Source organism: Pristiophorus japonicus, chromosome 15 (assembly GCF_044704955.1).
Source record: "Pristiophorus japonicus isolate sPriJap1 chromosome 15, sPriJap1.hap1, whole genome shotgun sequence".
NCBI classification, from domain to species: Eukaryota; Metazoa; Chordata; class Chondrichthyes; family Pristiophoridae; genus Pristiophorus; species Pristiophorus japonicus.
Genome location: NC_091991.1, coordinates 56,880,191 through 56,898,712, shown reverse-complemented (window position 1 = coordinate 56,898,712; position 18,522 = coordinate 56,880,191). Strand labels below are relative to the sequence as shown.

The 18,522-nt window shown below is 40.0% G+C and overlaps 1 protein-coding gene across 2 annotated transcripts in view; it reads left to right on the top strand.

Annotated features, from left to right (window-relative positions):
* snrpb2 (small nuclear ribonucleoprotein polypeptide B2) overlaps positions 1 to 18,303 on the top strand; it is a 28,847-nt gene extending 10,544 nt beyond the window's left edge. For both annotated transcript variants that reach the window (XM_070900488.1, XM_070900489.1), the window contains exons 3-7: positions 3,800 to 3,972; positions 12,592 to 12,726; positions 14,362 to 14,421; positions 14,992 to 15,080; positions 17,871 to 18,303. In XM_070900488.1, the coding sequence (XP_070756589.1) occupies positions 3,800 to 3,972; positions 12,592 to 12,726; positions 14,362 to 14,421; positions 14,992 to 15,080; positions 17,871 to 18,030 (617 nt within the window). In that variant the 3' untranslated portion in view covers positions 18,031 to 18,303. The remainder of the gene's footprint in view (positions 1 to 3,799; positions 3,973 to 12,591; positions 12,727 to 14,361; positions 14,422 to 14,991; positions 15,081 to 17,870) is intronic.
* The last annotated feature ends 219 nt before the right edge of the window (positions 18,304 to 18,522 follow it).

Sequence of the window (18,522 nt, the reverse complement as noted above, 5' to 3'; positions counted from 1 at the left end):
GGGTTACACAGCTTGTAACGTTGATCACTACAAAGCTCTTTTTAGTTCCGAGACCCATTCTTAACCCTTTAATTATAGCAGAGCTCGAAAGCCCCACTTCAGGGCAGTTACCATGGATGCTTTGTTACAATCCGTTCATTTCTTCCCCCGCCCCACCAAACGGGAGCTTTGCTCACTATCACTTCCATTCAATCTCGAATTTTACAAAGGGAAACTGAGCAATTGCTAACTGTATGATCAGCTCCGACAGTAACTATCTGACAAATTCCTTCACTCTGCAATGCACTGCAAAAGGCAGGACACAGATGTATTGAAACGCACAAATTATTAAAATTTGAAATTTGTGCCGATGAAAGAGGAAAAACTGAAAAGATATTGCTAGAAAGTCAAAACTATGGCATTGTCATGAGATGCTGTGCCACAACAAATCATTTACCTTATTCCTTGGTTAGAAGTAGAATTTTCTGTCGAATAAAAATGGAAGCTGCAACAAAATGATGAACAGACCTTTACTTCAATCTCAAGTTCTGATAACACTTTGATAAAATCATGGATTTCTGTCCTATACTGTGGTTGTGGCAATGGAGGTTTAAAGTATTCTGTCAACACACCCAAATCAGTTGGTAAATGGTTTGTGGCATTTGTGAAGGAGACAAAGGGATAGAAGAGACCTTTTGTATGAAAGTTTTTTTATTAAAGCCTTTGAGTTCGGAATAGTATCTGATGCTGCATTAAACATTCGCAGCTTAAATTGTTTGGTTTTGGGGTGGGAAGTGATTGACCAGTCAAATGCATACAGACGTAAATCTGGATAACAAAATAAAGAAAGAAAAAGTAAATACTCCAGGATGGGTTTTGAACTTTGAAAACAGTAAATATGCCTTATGTGGGTTACACGGCAGTAAACCAGTTTGGAGTTTTGATGACTTAGTGTGGGCAGTTTGTGAATAACATCTCAACCCTGAAATTGATACCAACCCACATTTTGTATAATTGATGGTTAACTTGTCGTGGAATGAGGGTGATGGTGGCTACAGGGTAACAGAGACCATACTGTGGGCTAGCTACCATGTCAAGTGAAGACCGGGGCTATTCTCCTGTAGTGTAGCATTGGAAATTTTAAGAATTCCCAAAATGGGTACAGATTGAACCTCCCTTATCCAGCACGCTCGGGACCTGGCCTGTGCCGAATAAGGGATTTTACCGGATAAAGGGAGGTCAGCCCGAGGTGGGGGGTGGGGGAGGAGGTTCGCGGTCCCTGGTAGGCCACGTTTCGGTCGGCCGCGTTCTGCGCATGTATCCCCGGCCACCAGAATCATGTCGGATAAGGGAGGTCCAACCTGTATTCCATGTTGTATAACAAAGTACCAGTGAAGTGAGATTTGGTTTGCTATTTTGGTAGTAATACAAAATATAACCTCTATATAACTATATATTTCTATAACCTCCAGCCATAAACCTTGCCCCCTTTCATTCCTCTGACTCCAGTCTCTTGTGCATCCCCTCTCTTTGCTCCATCAGCCACCTAAGCCACACACTAGAATTCTCTCCCTAAACCCTTTAACTCCTCCTTCTCCTTAAAATCCACCTCTGCTCAAGATGTTTCGCACTCCTATGACTTGGTATCAATTTCTCCTTATGCCTCAGTGAAGTGCTTTGGGACATCTTTCTGCATTAATACTGTATAAACGCAAGTTGTTGAGTGTATGCTAGGCCCTATGTAGCATTCCTTTGAGTCAGAAGGACTTGGGTAAAAGATCCCCTCCAGGGACTTGAGCACATAATCAGAAGGTCAGAAGTGGAGATGTTCGCTGATGATTGCATAATGTTCAGTGCCATTCATAGATAATGAAGCAATCTGTGCCCATATGCAGTAAGACCTGAACAACGTTCATAGGCTGATGAGTGACAAGTAACATTCATGCCATACAAGTACCAGGCAATGGACATCTCCAACAAGAGAGAATATAACTACCTCCCCTTGACATTCAATGGCATTATCATTGCCAAATCCCCCACCATCAACATCCTGGGGGTCACCATTGACCAGAAACTTAACTGGACTAGCCACATAAATACTGTGGCTACAAGAGCAGGTCAGAAGCTGGGTATTCTGCAGCAAGTGAAGCGCATCTTGACCAGTGTTCTCTGCAAGGTGTGCAATCGCACTGTTCCTGGGAACCTGTGCAACCGGCTTGTCGGCATTTCAATGTAAAAACCGTACGTGAGCGGTATTTTGAATGGCCCGCATCGCCTGATAAAGAGGCCACGCAGGTCCAAATAAGAATACAGGGACATAGCTCCTGACTCCCAAAGCCTTCCCACCATCTACAAGGCACAAATCAGGAGTGTGATGGAATACTCTGCACTTGCCTGGATGAGTGCTGATCCAGCAACACTCGGTAGCTCAACAGCATCCAGGACAAAGCAGCCCGCTTGATTGGCACCCCATCCACCATCTTCAATATTCACTCCCTCCACCACTGATGCACCTTGGCTACAGTGTGTACCATCTACAAGATGCACTGCAGCAACCCGCGAAAGCTTCTTAGACAGCACCTTCCAAATCCAAATCCGCACCTAGAAGGACAAGGGAACACCACCACCTCCAAGTTCCCCTCAAAGCCATCCTGACTTGGAAATATATCGCCATTCCTTGATTGTCACTGGGTCAAAATCCTGGAACTTCCAACCTAGCAGCACTGTGGGAGTACCTTCACCACACGGACTGCAGTGGTCCAAGGCGGCGGCTCACCACCACCTTCTCGAGGATAATTGGGGATGTGTAATGAATGCTGGCTTTACCAACGATGCTCACATCTCATGACTGAATTTAAAAAAAAAATCTAGGCCACCAATTTGTTCTGTTATTGAGGTGTTGCATTGTCTTTTGGAAGAGATGCTAAACTGAGACCTTGCCTGCATATTCCAAATGTACATTTTTTTAAAATCTTGACGAACTTTTATCTCTCAACCAACACCAGCAGAAGAGGTTAACTAGCCATTTATCTCTTTGCTGTTTATGTGATCCTGCTGTGTGCAATTTGGCTGCCACATTTGCCTGTCAACACCTCAATAATAATTCATTGGCTGTGAAGCACTTTAGGAAGTCTTGAGGACATTAAAGATGCTATATAAATGCAAGTTTGTTCTTCCTGTCATTGTCGTCCATATTGTGAAGACGGAAATATTTACTCATCAGTCTACAGTGCTCGTACCTACAGTATGTGCTATTGCTGCTCATTCCAATAAAACCTGCTTGGAAAGTTACTAAAATCTTGGTGATTCGTGTGTGCATGCATGAGCGAGATACATACTTTAGTAGAGAACTTGTTTTTGACAGCAACTAGTATTGAAACTTAAGTCTGATTGCTTTTTCAACTTTTCCAGTAGGACATGTGTTGATGTGCAATAATTAGATAATTGATTTCCAATGGTGTTCCTCATGCAATAAACAAAAATATAATCGGTTTGAAGTATATTTGCTGCATATCTGGTGGTAGAAAAATAATAACTATGCTGATGATGTACAACCCTATACTGATTTAGGGAAGAGAGTTTTTTGGTGATGAAGCAACTTTAAAACATTTTTTAATCAAAAATGTATATAAAAGGAGCATGCTGGTACAGTACATTGATACATTAGTAAAATGGTATAATGTCCACTATAAATTAGTGAGCTGGTTGTATAACCATTGTCTAATCTTGGTTATTCTAATATAAGGAATGTTAATTTTCTGCTTTAAGTTCTAAAAGAGGTGAATGTAGCAAATTAATGTGTTTTCGTTTTTCTCTATAGAGTTGAAGAGAGCATTATATGCACTGTTTTCTCAGTTTGGTCAAATAATTGATATTGTAGCTTTGAAGACTATGAAAATGAGAGGACAAGCATTTGTAATTTTTAAAGAGATAACGTGTGCTACAAGTGCTTTACGGCAGCTACAAGGATTTCCATTTTATGGCAAACATATGGTAAGTAAATCATCAGACAAAATATTGATACTGCATTAACAATAAACACACAACTAAAGAACATGTATATAAGAGTAAACCACATTGTTCATCATTGGTATTGAAAAGCTTAAAGCTAGCATTCTTTTGGACCAAGACTTCCTATTGCTTGAGAAATCTGTCAACGTTTAGGAAGTTTGGATTATATCATCACGTTTATGAATTGAGAATAAGAAAATGCGATCGGGCCCATAGGTGTTTGCACCCATCCTTGGCTGATTTCACCCAATATGACAACTTCCCCATAGAAACATAGAAAATAGGTGCAGGAGTAGGCCATTCGGCCCTTCTAGCCTGCACCGCCATTCAATGAGTTTATGGCTGAACATGCAACTTCAGTACCCCATTCCTGCTTTCTCGCCATACCTCTTAATCCCCCTAGTAATAAGGACTTCATCTAACTCCTTTTGAATATATTTAGTGAATTGGCCTCAACAACTTTCTGTGGTAGAGAATTCCACAGGTTCACCACTCTCTGGGTGAAGAAGTTTCTCCTCATCTCGGTCCTAAATGGCTTACTCCTTATCCTTAGACTGTGACCCCTGGTTCTGGACTTCCCCAACATTGGAAACATTCTTCCTGCATCTAACCTGTCTGAACCCATCAGAATTTTAAACGTTTCTATGAGGTCCCCTCTCATTCTTCTGAACTCCAGTGAATACAAACCCAGTTGATCCAGTCTTTCTTGATGGGTCAGTCCCGCCATCCCGGGAATCAGTCTGGTGAACCTTCGCTGCACTCCCTCAATAGCAAGAATGTCCTTCCTCAAGTTAGGAGACCAAAACTGTACACAATACTCCAGGTGTGGCCTCACCAAGGCCCTGTACAACTGTAGCAACACCTCCCTGCCCCTGTACTCAAATCCTCTCGCTATGAAGGCCAACATGCCATTTGCTTTTTTAACCGCCTGCTGTACCTGCATGCCAACCTTCAATGACTGATGTCCTCCACTTTGTGGGAGAGGCAATGAACCAGAGACCTGTAGCAAGTTCAGGTGTTATGGCAAAGATTCCTTCCTGACTACTTGTGGGCGATCAGACAGGCAGAAGGCCCCAAACCCATTATTTTATTATCAAGAATGATCTTCATTGGATAACCTCCTTTCTTCAAATTTAATGAACCACACAAATTCTAAAATGTAGCTAGGCTTCTTGTAATCTCTCATTAACGAAGGATCCCTTTGTAATCTGGTCTTGAGCATCAATGATTATAATCGCACAACCATTAGTGGCCGTGTCTTCTGTTGCCTAGACATTAAGCTCTGGAATTCCCTGCCTAAACCTCTCTACCTCCTCTTTCCTCCTTCAAGACACTCTTTAAAACCTACCTCTTTCCAGTCACCTGCCCTAATTTCTCCTTATGTGGCTCGATGTCATTTTTTATCTCATAATACTCCTGTGAAGCACCTTGGGACATTTCACTACGTTAAAGGCACTATATAAATACAAATTCTTGTTGTTTATCACAGAACAGGAGTGTTCATGCGGTGCTGATGTACTTCTATAGATTACATGGATGACATTTATAGATTACATGGATGAACTTCAACAATTGTACATCCCGGTCTGGAGTAAAAATAAAATGGGGAAGGTAGCTTAACCTTGGCTAACAAGGGAAATTAGGGATAGTGTTAAATCCAAGGAAAAGGCATATAAATTGGCCAGAAAAAGCTGCAAACCTGAGGACTGGGAGAAATTTAGAATTCAGCAGAGGAGGACAAAGGGTTTAATTAGGAGGGGGGAAATAGAGTATGAGAGGAAGCTTGCAGGGAACATAACAACTGACTGCAAAAGCTTCTATAGCTATGTGAAGAGGAAAAGATTAGCGAAGACCAATGTAGGTCCCTTGCAGTCAGAGTCAGGTGAATTTATAATGGGGAACAAAGAAATGGCAGACCAATTGAACAAGTATTTAGGATCTGTCTTCACTAAGGAAGACACACATAACCTTCCGGAAATACTAGGGATTTGAGGGTCTAGCGGAAAGGAGGAACTGAAGGAAATCCTTTATTAGTCAGGAAATTGTGTTAGGGAAATTGATGGGATTAAAGGCCGATAAATCCCCAGGGCCTGAGAGGCTGCATCCCAGAGTACTCAAGGAGGTGGCCCTAGAAATAGTGGATGCATTGGTGATCATTTTCCAACATTCTATTGACTCTCGATCAGTTCCTATGGACTGGAGGATAGCTAATGTAACACCACTTTTTAAAAAAGGAGGGAGAGAGAAAACAGGGAATTATAGACCGGTTAGTCTGACATCGGTGGTGGGGAAAATGTTGGAATCCATTATTAAAGATGAAATAGCAGCGCATTTGGAAAGCAATGACAGGGTCTGTCCAAGTCCGTGGATTTATGAAGGGGAAATCATGCTTGACAAATCTAGAATTTTTTGAGGATGTAACCAGTAGAGTGGACAAGGGAGAACCAATGGATGTGGTGTATTTGGACTTTCAAAAGCTTTTGACAAGGTCCCACACAAGAGATTAGTGTGCAAAATTAAAGCACATGGTATTGGGGGTAATGTACTGACATGGATAGAGAACTGGTTGGCAGACAGGAAGCAGAGAGTGGGAATAAACTGGTCCTTTTCAGAATGGCAGGCAGTGACCAGTGGGGTTCGGTGCTGGGACCCCAGCTATTTACAATATACATTAATGATTTAGATGAAGGAATTGAGTGTAATATCTCCCAAGTTTGCAGATGACACTAAGCTGGGCGGCGGTGTGAGCTGTGAGGAGGATGCTAAGAGGCTGCAGGGTGACTTGGACAGGTTAGGTGAGTGGGCAAATGCATGGCAGATGCAGTATAATGTGAATAAATATGAGGTTATCCACTTTTGTGGCAAAAACAGGAAGACAGAATATTATCTGAATGGTGACAGATTCGGAAAAGGGGAGGTGCAACGAAACCTGGGTGTCATGGTACATCAGTCATTGAAGTTTGGCATGTAGGTATAGCAGGTAGTGAAGAAGACAAATGGCATGTTGGCCCTCATAGCGAGAGGATTTGAGTATAGGAGCAGGGAGATCTTACTGCAGTTGTACAGAGCCTTGGTGAGGCCAACCTGGAATATTGTGTTCAGTTTTGGTCTCCTAATCTAAGGAAGGGCATTCTTGCTATTGAGGGACTACAGTGAAGGTTCACCAGATTGATTCCCGGGATGGCAGGACTGACATATGAGGAGAGACTGGATCAACTGGGCTTGTATCGACTGGAGTTTAGAAGGATGAGAGGGGATCTCATAGAAACATATAAAATTCTGACGGGATTGGACAGGTTAGAGGCAGGAAGAATGTTCCTGTTGCTGGGGAGTTCCAGAACCTGGGGTCACAGTCTAAGAATAAGGGGTAAGCCATTTAGGACCGAGATGAGGAGAAACTTCTTCACTCAGAGAGTGGTTAAACTGTGGAATTTTCTACTGCAGAAAGTTGTTGAGGCCAGCTCGTTAGATATATTGAAAAGGGAGTTAGATATGGCCCTTACAGCCAAAGGCATTAAGGGGCATGGATACAAAGCAGGAAAGGGGTACTGAGCTTGAATGATCAGCCATGATCTTATTGAATGGCGGTGCAGGCTCGAAGGGCCAAATGGGCTGCTCCTGCACCTAATTTCTATGTTTCTAGCTGTAGACAATTGCCTTTGCAAATGAACAGCTTTAAAGCACAACTTTAATAATTTAGTTTAATCAAATGTTGTAAGGTTTCATTAGTTCAATAGGAACAGCTGATTTGTATGCTTGGCTTTAATTGTTAGAAAAAAAAAATAAAAGTTCTACATGATTGTAATAAACAGGAAAAAATAACTGCTGCAGAATATTAACGCGTTCATTGGTGAATTAATTGTAAAGTAGTGCTGCTGCTAAATTTGGAGTGAGATACAACCTGGGCAGGGTAGCAAAAGCTGTACCCTTCTAATAATTGTATAAACCAGTTTGCCTGGGAATGTTGTGATTTGCATCATGTTTTCTACAGTACAGATAAAATGTCAATGTGCAGAAGTGTTTTAAACAGAGGCCGCTGAACAAAATAAATTAAAATGTATAGATATCTTGGGGTGAACTTTGACATATTTTGTGTACTTGAGCTATTAAAAGGAGGACAGTATAGGTGAACATTTTGTTTTGGATTTTTATTTTGTGCTTATCTCCTATTTGGATCAGGTATACTGCACAATGAGAATATATTAGAATGAGGCAAAGGATTTAATCTTCAGCACTGAAAGATAAATAAGCGTATTGATAGAATCAGAAAAAAGGAGAGCGAGGGAAGGGAAACACACCAATTACTGCAAGCACAAATATGAAGTTAATGGGTTGAATGACCTTGCAACCTGCTTAATGATACAGAGGATCGTCTCAGGAAAAAGAAACACATTAAAGAAACAAAAGAATATGCAAAAAGCTAAAACGGTGAGATCCCTACTCCCAAGAAAATGGGGAATAAAAAAAAGACAAAATGAGTCTACACACACCACCAATCTGCCTCCCCCCCCCCCCCCTCAGGACATCCTGACATGTTCACCCACCCCCCCCCCCAAAGCAGTAAAGGAAACAGGGACTATAATTAAAGTATGAAGTTAAAATTAGTGAGGGCTGCAGTGTGCCGAGCAGAAATGTGAAACACTGCTTCTAAAGCTTGCACTGAACTAATTTGGAACAGTGCGCAAAGCATGAGATATCAGTGAGGTTAGGAGGAGGAGTTGAACAGTAAGCCACAGAAAACTCAGTCATCCTTGCGGACAAATTAGTAATGCTCAGCAAAGCATTCACCTAATGTGTGTTTGGTGTCCTTGATGTGGAGGAGACTATTCTGAGCAGCAAATACACACACAATACTAGATTGAAAGAGATATATGTAAATTGCTACCTTATATGGACAATGGTATCAGAGGAGGTGTATCCACCTGACTTGGTTGCCTAGGAAAGTGCCAGGGCAAGAGCAAATGGATGCTGGAAGAGTGATCAAGGCCCTTCGTTAAAGCAGAGTGTGGAGGGCAATGGTTGTGCAATCATGATGTGATAGCAGATGATCTGGAGACTGCAAAGGCTGGTGGGATGCAAGGTGAGAACAAAAGACACCTTGTCACAGGAGGGAGAGTGAGTTGGAGTAGAACCAAAGGCGATGAAATGGAGATGGTCAAAGGTCCATTGCTGGTTCTGGAGAACCTTGGCTGGAGTAAAGGGGTCTTTCAGAAACTGGTGCAGAAGGTGAAGTCATCAGTACAGAGGAGATAGAGAAGCTGGACAAAAGGGATGGAGTCTTTACAGGAAACAGTAGAAAGAAGCATGCTGCGGAAGCCAGTGGGCTTTAAATAGATGTCTTTGGAAAGCCCATCAACAACAGGTAGAGAAGTTTAAGAAAAGAGTAAATGGAGATGTTTTACCACATTAAAGGTGCTATATAAACACCAGTTGCTAAAGAATGGGTGAAAATAAGAAAGCTAGCTAAGAAATTCTCAATCAGATCGCGAGAGCAGGAACCAGCAGATTCACCAATGCAATGGAAGAGGAGTTTGGGAAGGGATTGTGAGTAGAATTGAAACCGAGTGTTTGACATTTTATCTTTTCAATCTGTCGTCTTTTTTTAGATGCTAACTGACCTGTGTATTTTTAGCATTTTCTGTTTGATTTCTGGCACTTAGTTTTTTAAAATTTTTTTTACAGGATTTAATCTCTGGTGCTGATTTAACATCTTTCAACTAAAAGCAACTGACTGCATTGACAAATAATTGCTTTAGTTAACTTTCAATTCTGAGGGCCAGGATCAAAAACTTTATCCACATGTTTAAGCAATGGAATAGTTTACTCTTTAATTGAGTTACCCATCCAGAAGTATTATCCTTTCCACTCTGGGCCCAAGTGAAATATTTATGTAGTTCTAACCCAGTTGCTACTGGATTTGAGTCCTTGGAACTTAATAGAACTTAATTGGAAAGGATGGCTGATATGGGAAAGGGAAAAATGCTCAGTGCTGCATCATGGTACACAGATGAAAGAATATTAGGTAAAGATTTCCTCCATTTGCTAGGTGTGACAAAATTACAAATATGCTCTGTACAAATGTGTTTGATTTTTCTGCACCTAGTGCATAAAGGAGATTATTTGGTTAGAAATATTTAAATCTGGTTTTATTTCCTGGTCAGAATCTTAGTCAGAAGGTTGTGGGCGCATGTCCCACTCCAGAGACACAAGGACAATATCTAGGTTGTCACTTCATTGCAATACTGAGGGATGGCTGGACTGTCGACGGTCTTGTCTTTCGGATGAGACATTAAACAGAGGCCCCTTCTGCCCTCTTGGGTCCTGCCCTCCGGTGGAAGTAAAGGACCCCATGGCACTATTCAAAGAAGAGCAAGAGAGTACTCTTGATGTCCTGGATAATATTTATCACTCCAACATCTAAAAACAGATCATCTGGCCATTATATCATTGCTTGTTTGTGACCCCTTACTGTGTGCAAATTGTCTGACGCATTTTCCAACATTACAAAGGTGACTATACTCTTAAAAATACTTAATTGCCTGTAAAGCACACTGAGTCGCCCAGAGATCTTAAAATGTGCTATATAAATACAAGTTCTTTCTTTCTTTGGCCTGTAAACTTTGAAGAAATATCTTCTCCTGTCTCTAGATTCAAAATAGTTTCTGGCCCTCAGCCGGAATTGAAGGTTAACAAAAGTAGTTATTTTTCCAAGGCATACAGCTAAAGCACTGAATTGTGTTAAGACATTGACATGTCATTTTAGAGAATAAAACCAATGTTGGAAACTAAATTCTGTGCCTCATTTAGTGTTCCAAACAGATGTTCGATTTCTATACTAATTTTGCATCATTTTGGAAACTAGCCAATACAAATTCCTATTTGCCTCAGATTAGAAATAGTCCAACATTTCCAATTCTAGGTACTTTTTTTAATAATCTGGTTGTTTCCACTACCTGCTTGCATTCCTGTGCAATATTTTTCTCCCTGCCTATGCTGGCCAGTATTTAGGGAACAAATTACAAAAGCTAAAATAAAAAGAGGCTGTGAAAATGGGGTGCATGTATGTGCAAAGCAGTGTCATCATCTGCATGACTTAATTATTCTTTTTAACCTCTCTTCACTTTAAATTTCTTCAGATGTTCCTCATGCTGCGACCAAGGTTGTGTAAGAGAAAAATCAGTACTGGGGAGGGGAGGGATAGTGCAGTGTGAACAGCAAGTGCCAATTTTCTGTACTTGTTTGTGAAACCACCCAACTAATGAAGCAAGTGATTTTGCCAGTTGGCACAAATATAATATGTCCAATTTCTCGGATGAGTCAGATGTCTAGACCATTACAAAGCCGCTTTTAAAATTTTGTTGCATTGTCAGGTGTCAACTTTATTTACTGATTCTTGAAAAGTGTTAGTTTATGCAATTAGCTAGGTTCCTTCTCCCAAAAAGTGTATTGTTGTTGATTTAAATCCTATTTACCCGAATAGATGTTAATAATATTTTTTGTCTGGCACATCTTGAAAGAAACTACAAACTTTTTTTTGTGGGTTTTTCCCGCTTTTTAAAATGATACTGTTTTTAAACTGTTAGAAAAAAACAAGAGATATGGCATCCCTCGGCCTATTGTAAAGTGCTGTGAGATCCTGGTACACAAAAGGAGTGCTATATAAATGCAATCTAGAAAAAGGTTGAACCTTGCCACTTTAAAAAAGTTCTGCCAGGGGTGCTGAGATCAATTGTAGTCCCAGTACTATTGCTCTGGCTAAGATCAGTGCAGAGCAGGGATTGAACCTGGAATCCTGGAATCTTCCTGGTGGCTATTGCGCACTGGATAAACTCACTGAGCATAGCAAGAGCTTGACCATTCTGAATGCTTAGAAAATTCTCTTAATCATTTTTGTTTGTGTTAGAATTGTAATTCCTTTCCTCATTTTGACAGGGATACGACAACAGTGTAAACTTTATCACTGAAAATATTAGTTATTTTGACAATTAAGCCCAAAGTAATATTTTGTCACTAACATTTAATAATTTCAGTACTGTGATGAAAGGCACACATTTTTGAATGATCAAAACTAAATATTCAGTTGTGGTTTGTTCAGATTTTTGTCAAAATTTAAAGATTGTTTTTGTTTTATGAATGAATTACGTTTTTTGCATCTTTTAACACAGCAAAGTCCGTTGCGTACTTTTTAATTGGTCTCATGGTAGTCCTAAGTCTAACCGAAAACCTAAAGGTTAAATCTGACTTAATTATTTTTCCCCATCTTTATGTACATTAAGTTGTTAATTCCCATATTTCTGCAGCCATTGAAGTTTTAGTTGGGTGGGAGGTGGAGTATATAATTTGTTTTTAAAAAAAAAATGTAAGGTGCTATGTTATTCATTGATGAATTTAATTGGAATAATGACTCTTTATCGTGGTCTGCACAACAAATGCAGCCCTTGAAAAACATAGAGCCCAACCTATGTTAATGATTTCATGTTGCTTTTTAGCTTTATGCTAACGAGGCATTCACTGCGACATGCATATGGAATTGCTTGGCTTACAAGGGCAGGAGGATCGCGTATACGATACAAATCTAATAGTAATTTGTATTTCCCTCAGCGCATTCAGTATGCAAAAACTGACTCCGATCTCGTTTCAAAAATGAGGGGCACCTTTGCTGATAAAGAAAAGAAAAAAGAAAAGAAAAAGGCCAAAACCCAAGAACAAGCTGCTGCAAACAAAAAAGCTAATCAGGTAAGGACTTTTATACTCTTTCTTTGGTTTATTTTTAAACTGATTTTCTGCTTCTTTGTGACTTTCAGCTCATAGGATAGAGTTGTTTGGTAGAGGTTGTCTTCATAGCTGCCCACACTTGTCTTTGTAGCTTATAATTTTTAGTATGTCCAGGAATTCCATCTTCCCAAAATAACTCCTAACTGTAAAAGGCAGGTTGATGTGATGAGTACTAACACATCCTGTATTTGGGAAGAAGCCAGTAGTACCACTGCAAGGCTGCTGTTTAAATTTAAACAATAGCGATTTAACGTAGTGAAACGTCCCAGGCGCTTCACAGAAGTATTATGTGCTTTTAAAAAAAATTGACACCGAGCCACATAAGTAGAAATTAGCGCAGTTGACCAAAAGCTTGGTCAAAGAGGTATGTTTTAAGGAGCTTCTTGAAAGAGAGGCGGAGAGGTTTGGGCAGGGAGTTTCAGAGCTTGGGGCCGAGGCAACCGAAGGCACGCCCACCAATGGTTGAGCGATTACAATCTGGGCTGCTCAGGCAGATAGAATTGGAGGAGCGCAGACATCTCGGTGATGGTGCGGCAGCGGCTGGAGGAGATTAGAGATAGGGAGGGGCGAGGCCATGGGGGGATTTGAAAATAAGGATGAAAATTTTGAAATCGAGGTATTCTTTAACTGGAAGTCGATGTAGGTCAGCGAGCACGGGGGTGATGGATGAGCGGGACTTGGTGCGAGTTCAGGCACGGGCAGCTGAGTTTTGGACCACCACTCGTTTACGTAGGAACCCTTAAAGGATTTCATAATTGTGAATTAAGATGTTTCCAGCAACTCGAGAAACAATGTTTGACATTGAATACAGTGCGACGTCCAGAATCCGGACACCGGGCTGATCATTGACGGGGTCGTCCAGAAATCAGAATATGTTCCAGAATCCAGACCCGACCCCCCCTAATCTACGGCGATCCGACCTCTGGCAGCCTGACCGATCGGCCTCTGGTGGCCCGACCGACCCGTCCTACCCTACCTACCTCCCTCGGCCCAGGCAAAGACATTCTGAAATCCGGAAATATCCGGAACGGCCTCGGTCCCGAGGTTTCCGGATTTCAGACATCACATCTGTAGATGTAAATATGAAAATTAAAGGCCATTTTATTGCACACATTTACCTAAAAGGTAGGGTGAGGAGATGGAATTGTACAGATTAGGCAGCTACTGACATTTCCTGATTAGAAACAGGAGTTGAAGGAGTTGCTGGTTTCCTCCGGAGCTATTTGCTTACAAATCGTATAACTGATACTGGCTAAGGAGCTCACATTGCAGGGTGGGGGAAATAACATTTTAAAACAGCCTTCAATTGAAGTGTTTATTCATTTGAGCTGAGCTGATTTAGTTATGTCTTTGTATTAACTGTATTTTCCCTACACTTCACCTCAAAATTTAAAACTCTTTGAAATGTTACCATATTGGTCACAATCTTGAATGTGCTTTCTTACTAATATAAGACATAAAGATTGTTTAGTTACTCCACTTCGTTAAAGTAGCTTACATTGAAATGAGAAGCAAATTCAGTTTCTTGGTGATCTGAAAGCTCTGCACATTTTTCTTTTGCACATTCTGGATTTTAAAATGTCGTCTTAATTTTAGGGAACAACACAGGCAGCAACTGCGAACTCTAACCAGACTACCTCCTCATCAAATCAGCAGGTATGCTTTAAGATTTCTTTGCTAGGCTTTGGTCAGTGTGATGATTCCAACTCCAGAAGATATTGAGCAACAAGATCTCGGCTCCTGACCTTGCATTCTGAGCGTTTTCTGGAGGTGAGATTAGAGAAGCAATTACCGAGGACTAGACTTATGTCGACCAGCCTCTTGGTCACTAGTAGTCTGGGGAAGCTACCGTGTGGGAAAAATATGGTAAATTTCTCCCAGTGTTTGTTTTTGCATTTTTTTTATCATAAGATGCATGATACCATTCTCTGAAGAAGTCATGGCTTTTAAATAATACATCTTGATTGTATCAAGTAACTTAGGTTTCACAATTGCCTTCTGGTTAAATTGGATATGTATAATATCTCTAGTGTACATTTATGTTACATTTTTCATCTGTGATGTAATAAAAGGGGTTGATTTGCATTTACCAGCAGTTTTAGATATCCTGATTTAGCAATCTATTTTGCTGTATGAATTACAGTTGATTTTATTTTCCTCCATAGTGTTCCCATTCCTAATGGAAAAAGTAGCTTTTAGCATTCATTCTCTCTTTCTTCCTTAAAGGTACCAGACAATCCACCCAACTATATTCTATTCCTCACTAATTTGCCCGAAGAAACCAATGAGATGATGTTATCTATGCTGTTTAATCAGTAAGTAGAAATCTTAAAAAAGGAAATATAAATGTTATTAAATGTTTTTGTATTATTGTAGCAAAAGGACATGGATTTTTTCAAAGTTCCTTTCTATTGAAGGAAATGATAAATTTACCTTCAATTTATTCACTTAAAAAAAATAAAATTAATAAAATGTTTTCTTGCCAGAACAGATACCCTCAATGTCCATTACATGGAGCATTTCGGAGCAACTCCATTGCAAATGGGGCGCACTTAACACCCACCTTAGGACTACTGTGAAGCTTACCAACACTGGGAAAACTATGCTACAGTCTGGGGATGTAAATTCCATACCTGTAGGATGGTTTACCAGGCTTGGGCAGTTTCAGAGCAATTCAGCTGGTTTGAACTTGTGCCTTCCTGGTGTTTGCAATGGAGCTGCTCTGTAGTTACTCTTCGAAGCAGCCTAGCAGTGACAGAAGGAAAATGTACATTTTCCAATAATAAAATCGCTTACTTGAAAATTTGACCAAGTACTTTCAATAAACTATGCTCTCCTTATGCCATTCTTCCTTTTTAAATAATCATTAACTACATTACACATTAAGTAAAATAGCTTTATTTCAGATTACATTTAAAAATGCCACTGTCTAATGAAACGATCGAATGTAACTCTCCTGATGACTGAATGGGAAAATGCACTGTGTGATGTAGTACTGAGTCACAGACCAAGAAGGTTCCAATTTTAATCTCTGGTCTGTGCTGAGTTAGCTGATCTTATCCAGAGCAATGTTAGGACATTGCAATTGGCCTCCGTGTCCCTGGGCTCGGGAGGAGTAAATTCAGGAAGATTCCCTTTACTGTTGGTTATCAAGTGATTCCCACGGGAAAGTGCATACATCAACTTTTGGCCACAAGGCTTGGCGTGTGATGCCCCCAGGATAAAATAGCCTGCCAATACTGCCAGCTCGCACATAATGAATGACCATTAGGATTAAGTGCCAGAGGGCTTCCTCTGCCTATGCAAGCATACTCCAGGACAAGTGACTGGCTTTGAGAGGAATAAACTTGGAGGGAGGACAACCTCGGGTAAAAACAGTGTCAGTCGAGTTAACTTAAGGGCAAATATTTTGTGTAGTAATATATTGTTTCTTGTAATTATATTCATGTTGGGGTCATTTATTTAATCTGTTCTTTTAGTCTACTTCTGTCTTGGATTGATTGCAAAGTCTCTGATGTTTACAATTGCAAATTAATTCTTAGTTGCCAGAAAGATGTCATGATACTGCAGCAATGTGAAGTACAATTTGGGTTTGGGGAGAAATGTTTTAGGACATGCTCGTACTACATTTATCATTTCATTCCTAAAGTTGACATTAACATTGACATTGGGATAGAAGCATATGAACACTTAATGCATTTGTCTGAAACTCCTGTTATTTTCGGAGAGGTGGTAACGTATCCATAATTTCATTAATAGTTTGAGTGTTGTGTTTATTGCACTTTCTGTCCTTGTTTCCCTGTTCTGCTTTGTTGATTGGCTCAAAGTAAAACTGCAGCAAATCAAAATGAAACAATAGATAATGTACCAATTAAGTGAGGAGCAGAGGTGGAAAAGTACCAATGCAAAACTTGCATTGTTTCTCTGTCAACAGTTGTGCTCCTGGTAACCAACCAAGAACTGTGCTTCAGTAGCATGTTGGAATGGAATCTTTGTGTACCTTTGATTTCTCAAAGGACGTCCCAGCAAAGATTAGTGAAACTCCCTTGAGGGGCAGCCTGAGTGCAAATGTCTGTCTACAGTTTGTACCAGAAATATTCAGTGCTATGGTTACCATGTCATCTATTTGTACTTTTTAAATAAGTTCCAAATCAACACTGTTAACCAACAGTTGCAGTGGATTTTTTTGTCTTTTGGAATATTGGTCATTAAGGACCAAATTATATTTGTGCTTTTTATATCTCGTGTATATTTTTCCATCCTTTTCAGTTTCTTGGTCTTCACGTTACCTGCAAGTGGGCAAACTGTTCACTGGCTTCAATCAATGTTGCTGGGAGGTATACAACAGTGCCCCGGGATCAGTTTATTGTTTTTATTCTCGAACATCCTGTAGGAAGTCAATTTTCTGCTTGATGCTTCCTCTTAACAGCATGACTGAGATCAGGAATCCAGCAGACTGGGGGATTGCAGGCATAAACACATGTCCCAGTGTCGAATACTACATGCCACTATTTTACCATAGTTTTCAAGTTGGTGAGTTTGAGTTGTTTCAAAGCAAGGTTTGCAAGACAATGCTTGTTCAGAAATTTCTCACTGACACCAGATTTCTTACAATTACAATGTGTATGCATCTATTTTATGATAACATGAATTGATGTTTATAATTATTTACATTTGAGGCAAAAGGCATAGAGGTCTTAAGATTGGTACAATGTTCATAATGTTCTATTGATTCAGATGTTGTCATTTGTAGAACTCATTTCCAGTTCCCAACAAAGACCTATTGCTCGTCAATGGTCATGAAGAGCTTTCATATCAGTTTGTTTTATCCAGCAGGAGTTGCCATCTCATACTTGCTACAGGCCTTGTTGGATTTTTTTTACCTCTGCTTGTAAAGCACACAATATTTCGTACCTGTGAGCAGCTAGGCTTTCTTTTTTTTTTACTGGTTTCTGTTTAGTACATTTTAAAGTCAATAATGGGACTATCTGAATTAGCTTTGCAAATCAACTTGAAAAATGTTACAAATCAAATAGTTTAATTTTTTGCTGTTTGAAACAATTGGAGTATTTAAACACTAAATTTATTTTATTTTTATAACCTAGGTTCCCCGGTTTCAAAGAGGTACGTTTGGTGCCTGGTCGACATGACATAGCTTTTGTGGAATTCGAGAATGAAGGACAGGCTGGGGCTGCACGTGATGCGCTGCAGGGATTCAGAATTACACCATCTCATGCCATGAAGATCACTTATGCCAAGAAATAATTTTGAGGTCATTGGGGAGAAAAACTGTTCCAACTAGCTTATTTTGACCTTGATTGCAGTTTACTTATCACTGAAAATAAATCAGCAAAACTTCTGAAGCAATTGATCGGCTTTGTGGATTTCTCACAACAATTGCAGTGTATCAGAAATTGAAATGTGGCTTACAAATGGAAAATAGTTACAATTTCTGCATATGTGATTGGCTGCAGACATCTGAGAATGCAAAGAGACTGTCCTGATTGTTTTATACAATAAATGTAGGTTTTTCAGTAACTTTCTCCGAATGATGGCAGTTATTTTATATTGAAATTTGAAATCAGGTTTCTGGGCTCCAGGCAGTATCTTTGAAACTCACAATGAATCATGTAAACTTTGGCTAAAATTGTAGAGGAGTTGTAGAATATATATATCCCATTTCTACAGATACTTAAATTTATCCCTCAATCTTGCCCAGATACTCTGCTCTGACATCTCTAATAGCCCTGCTCTACA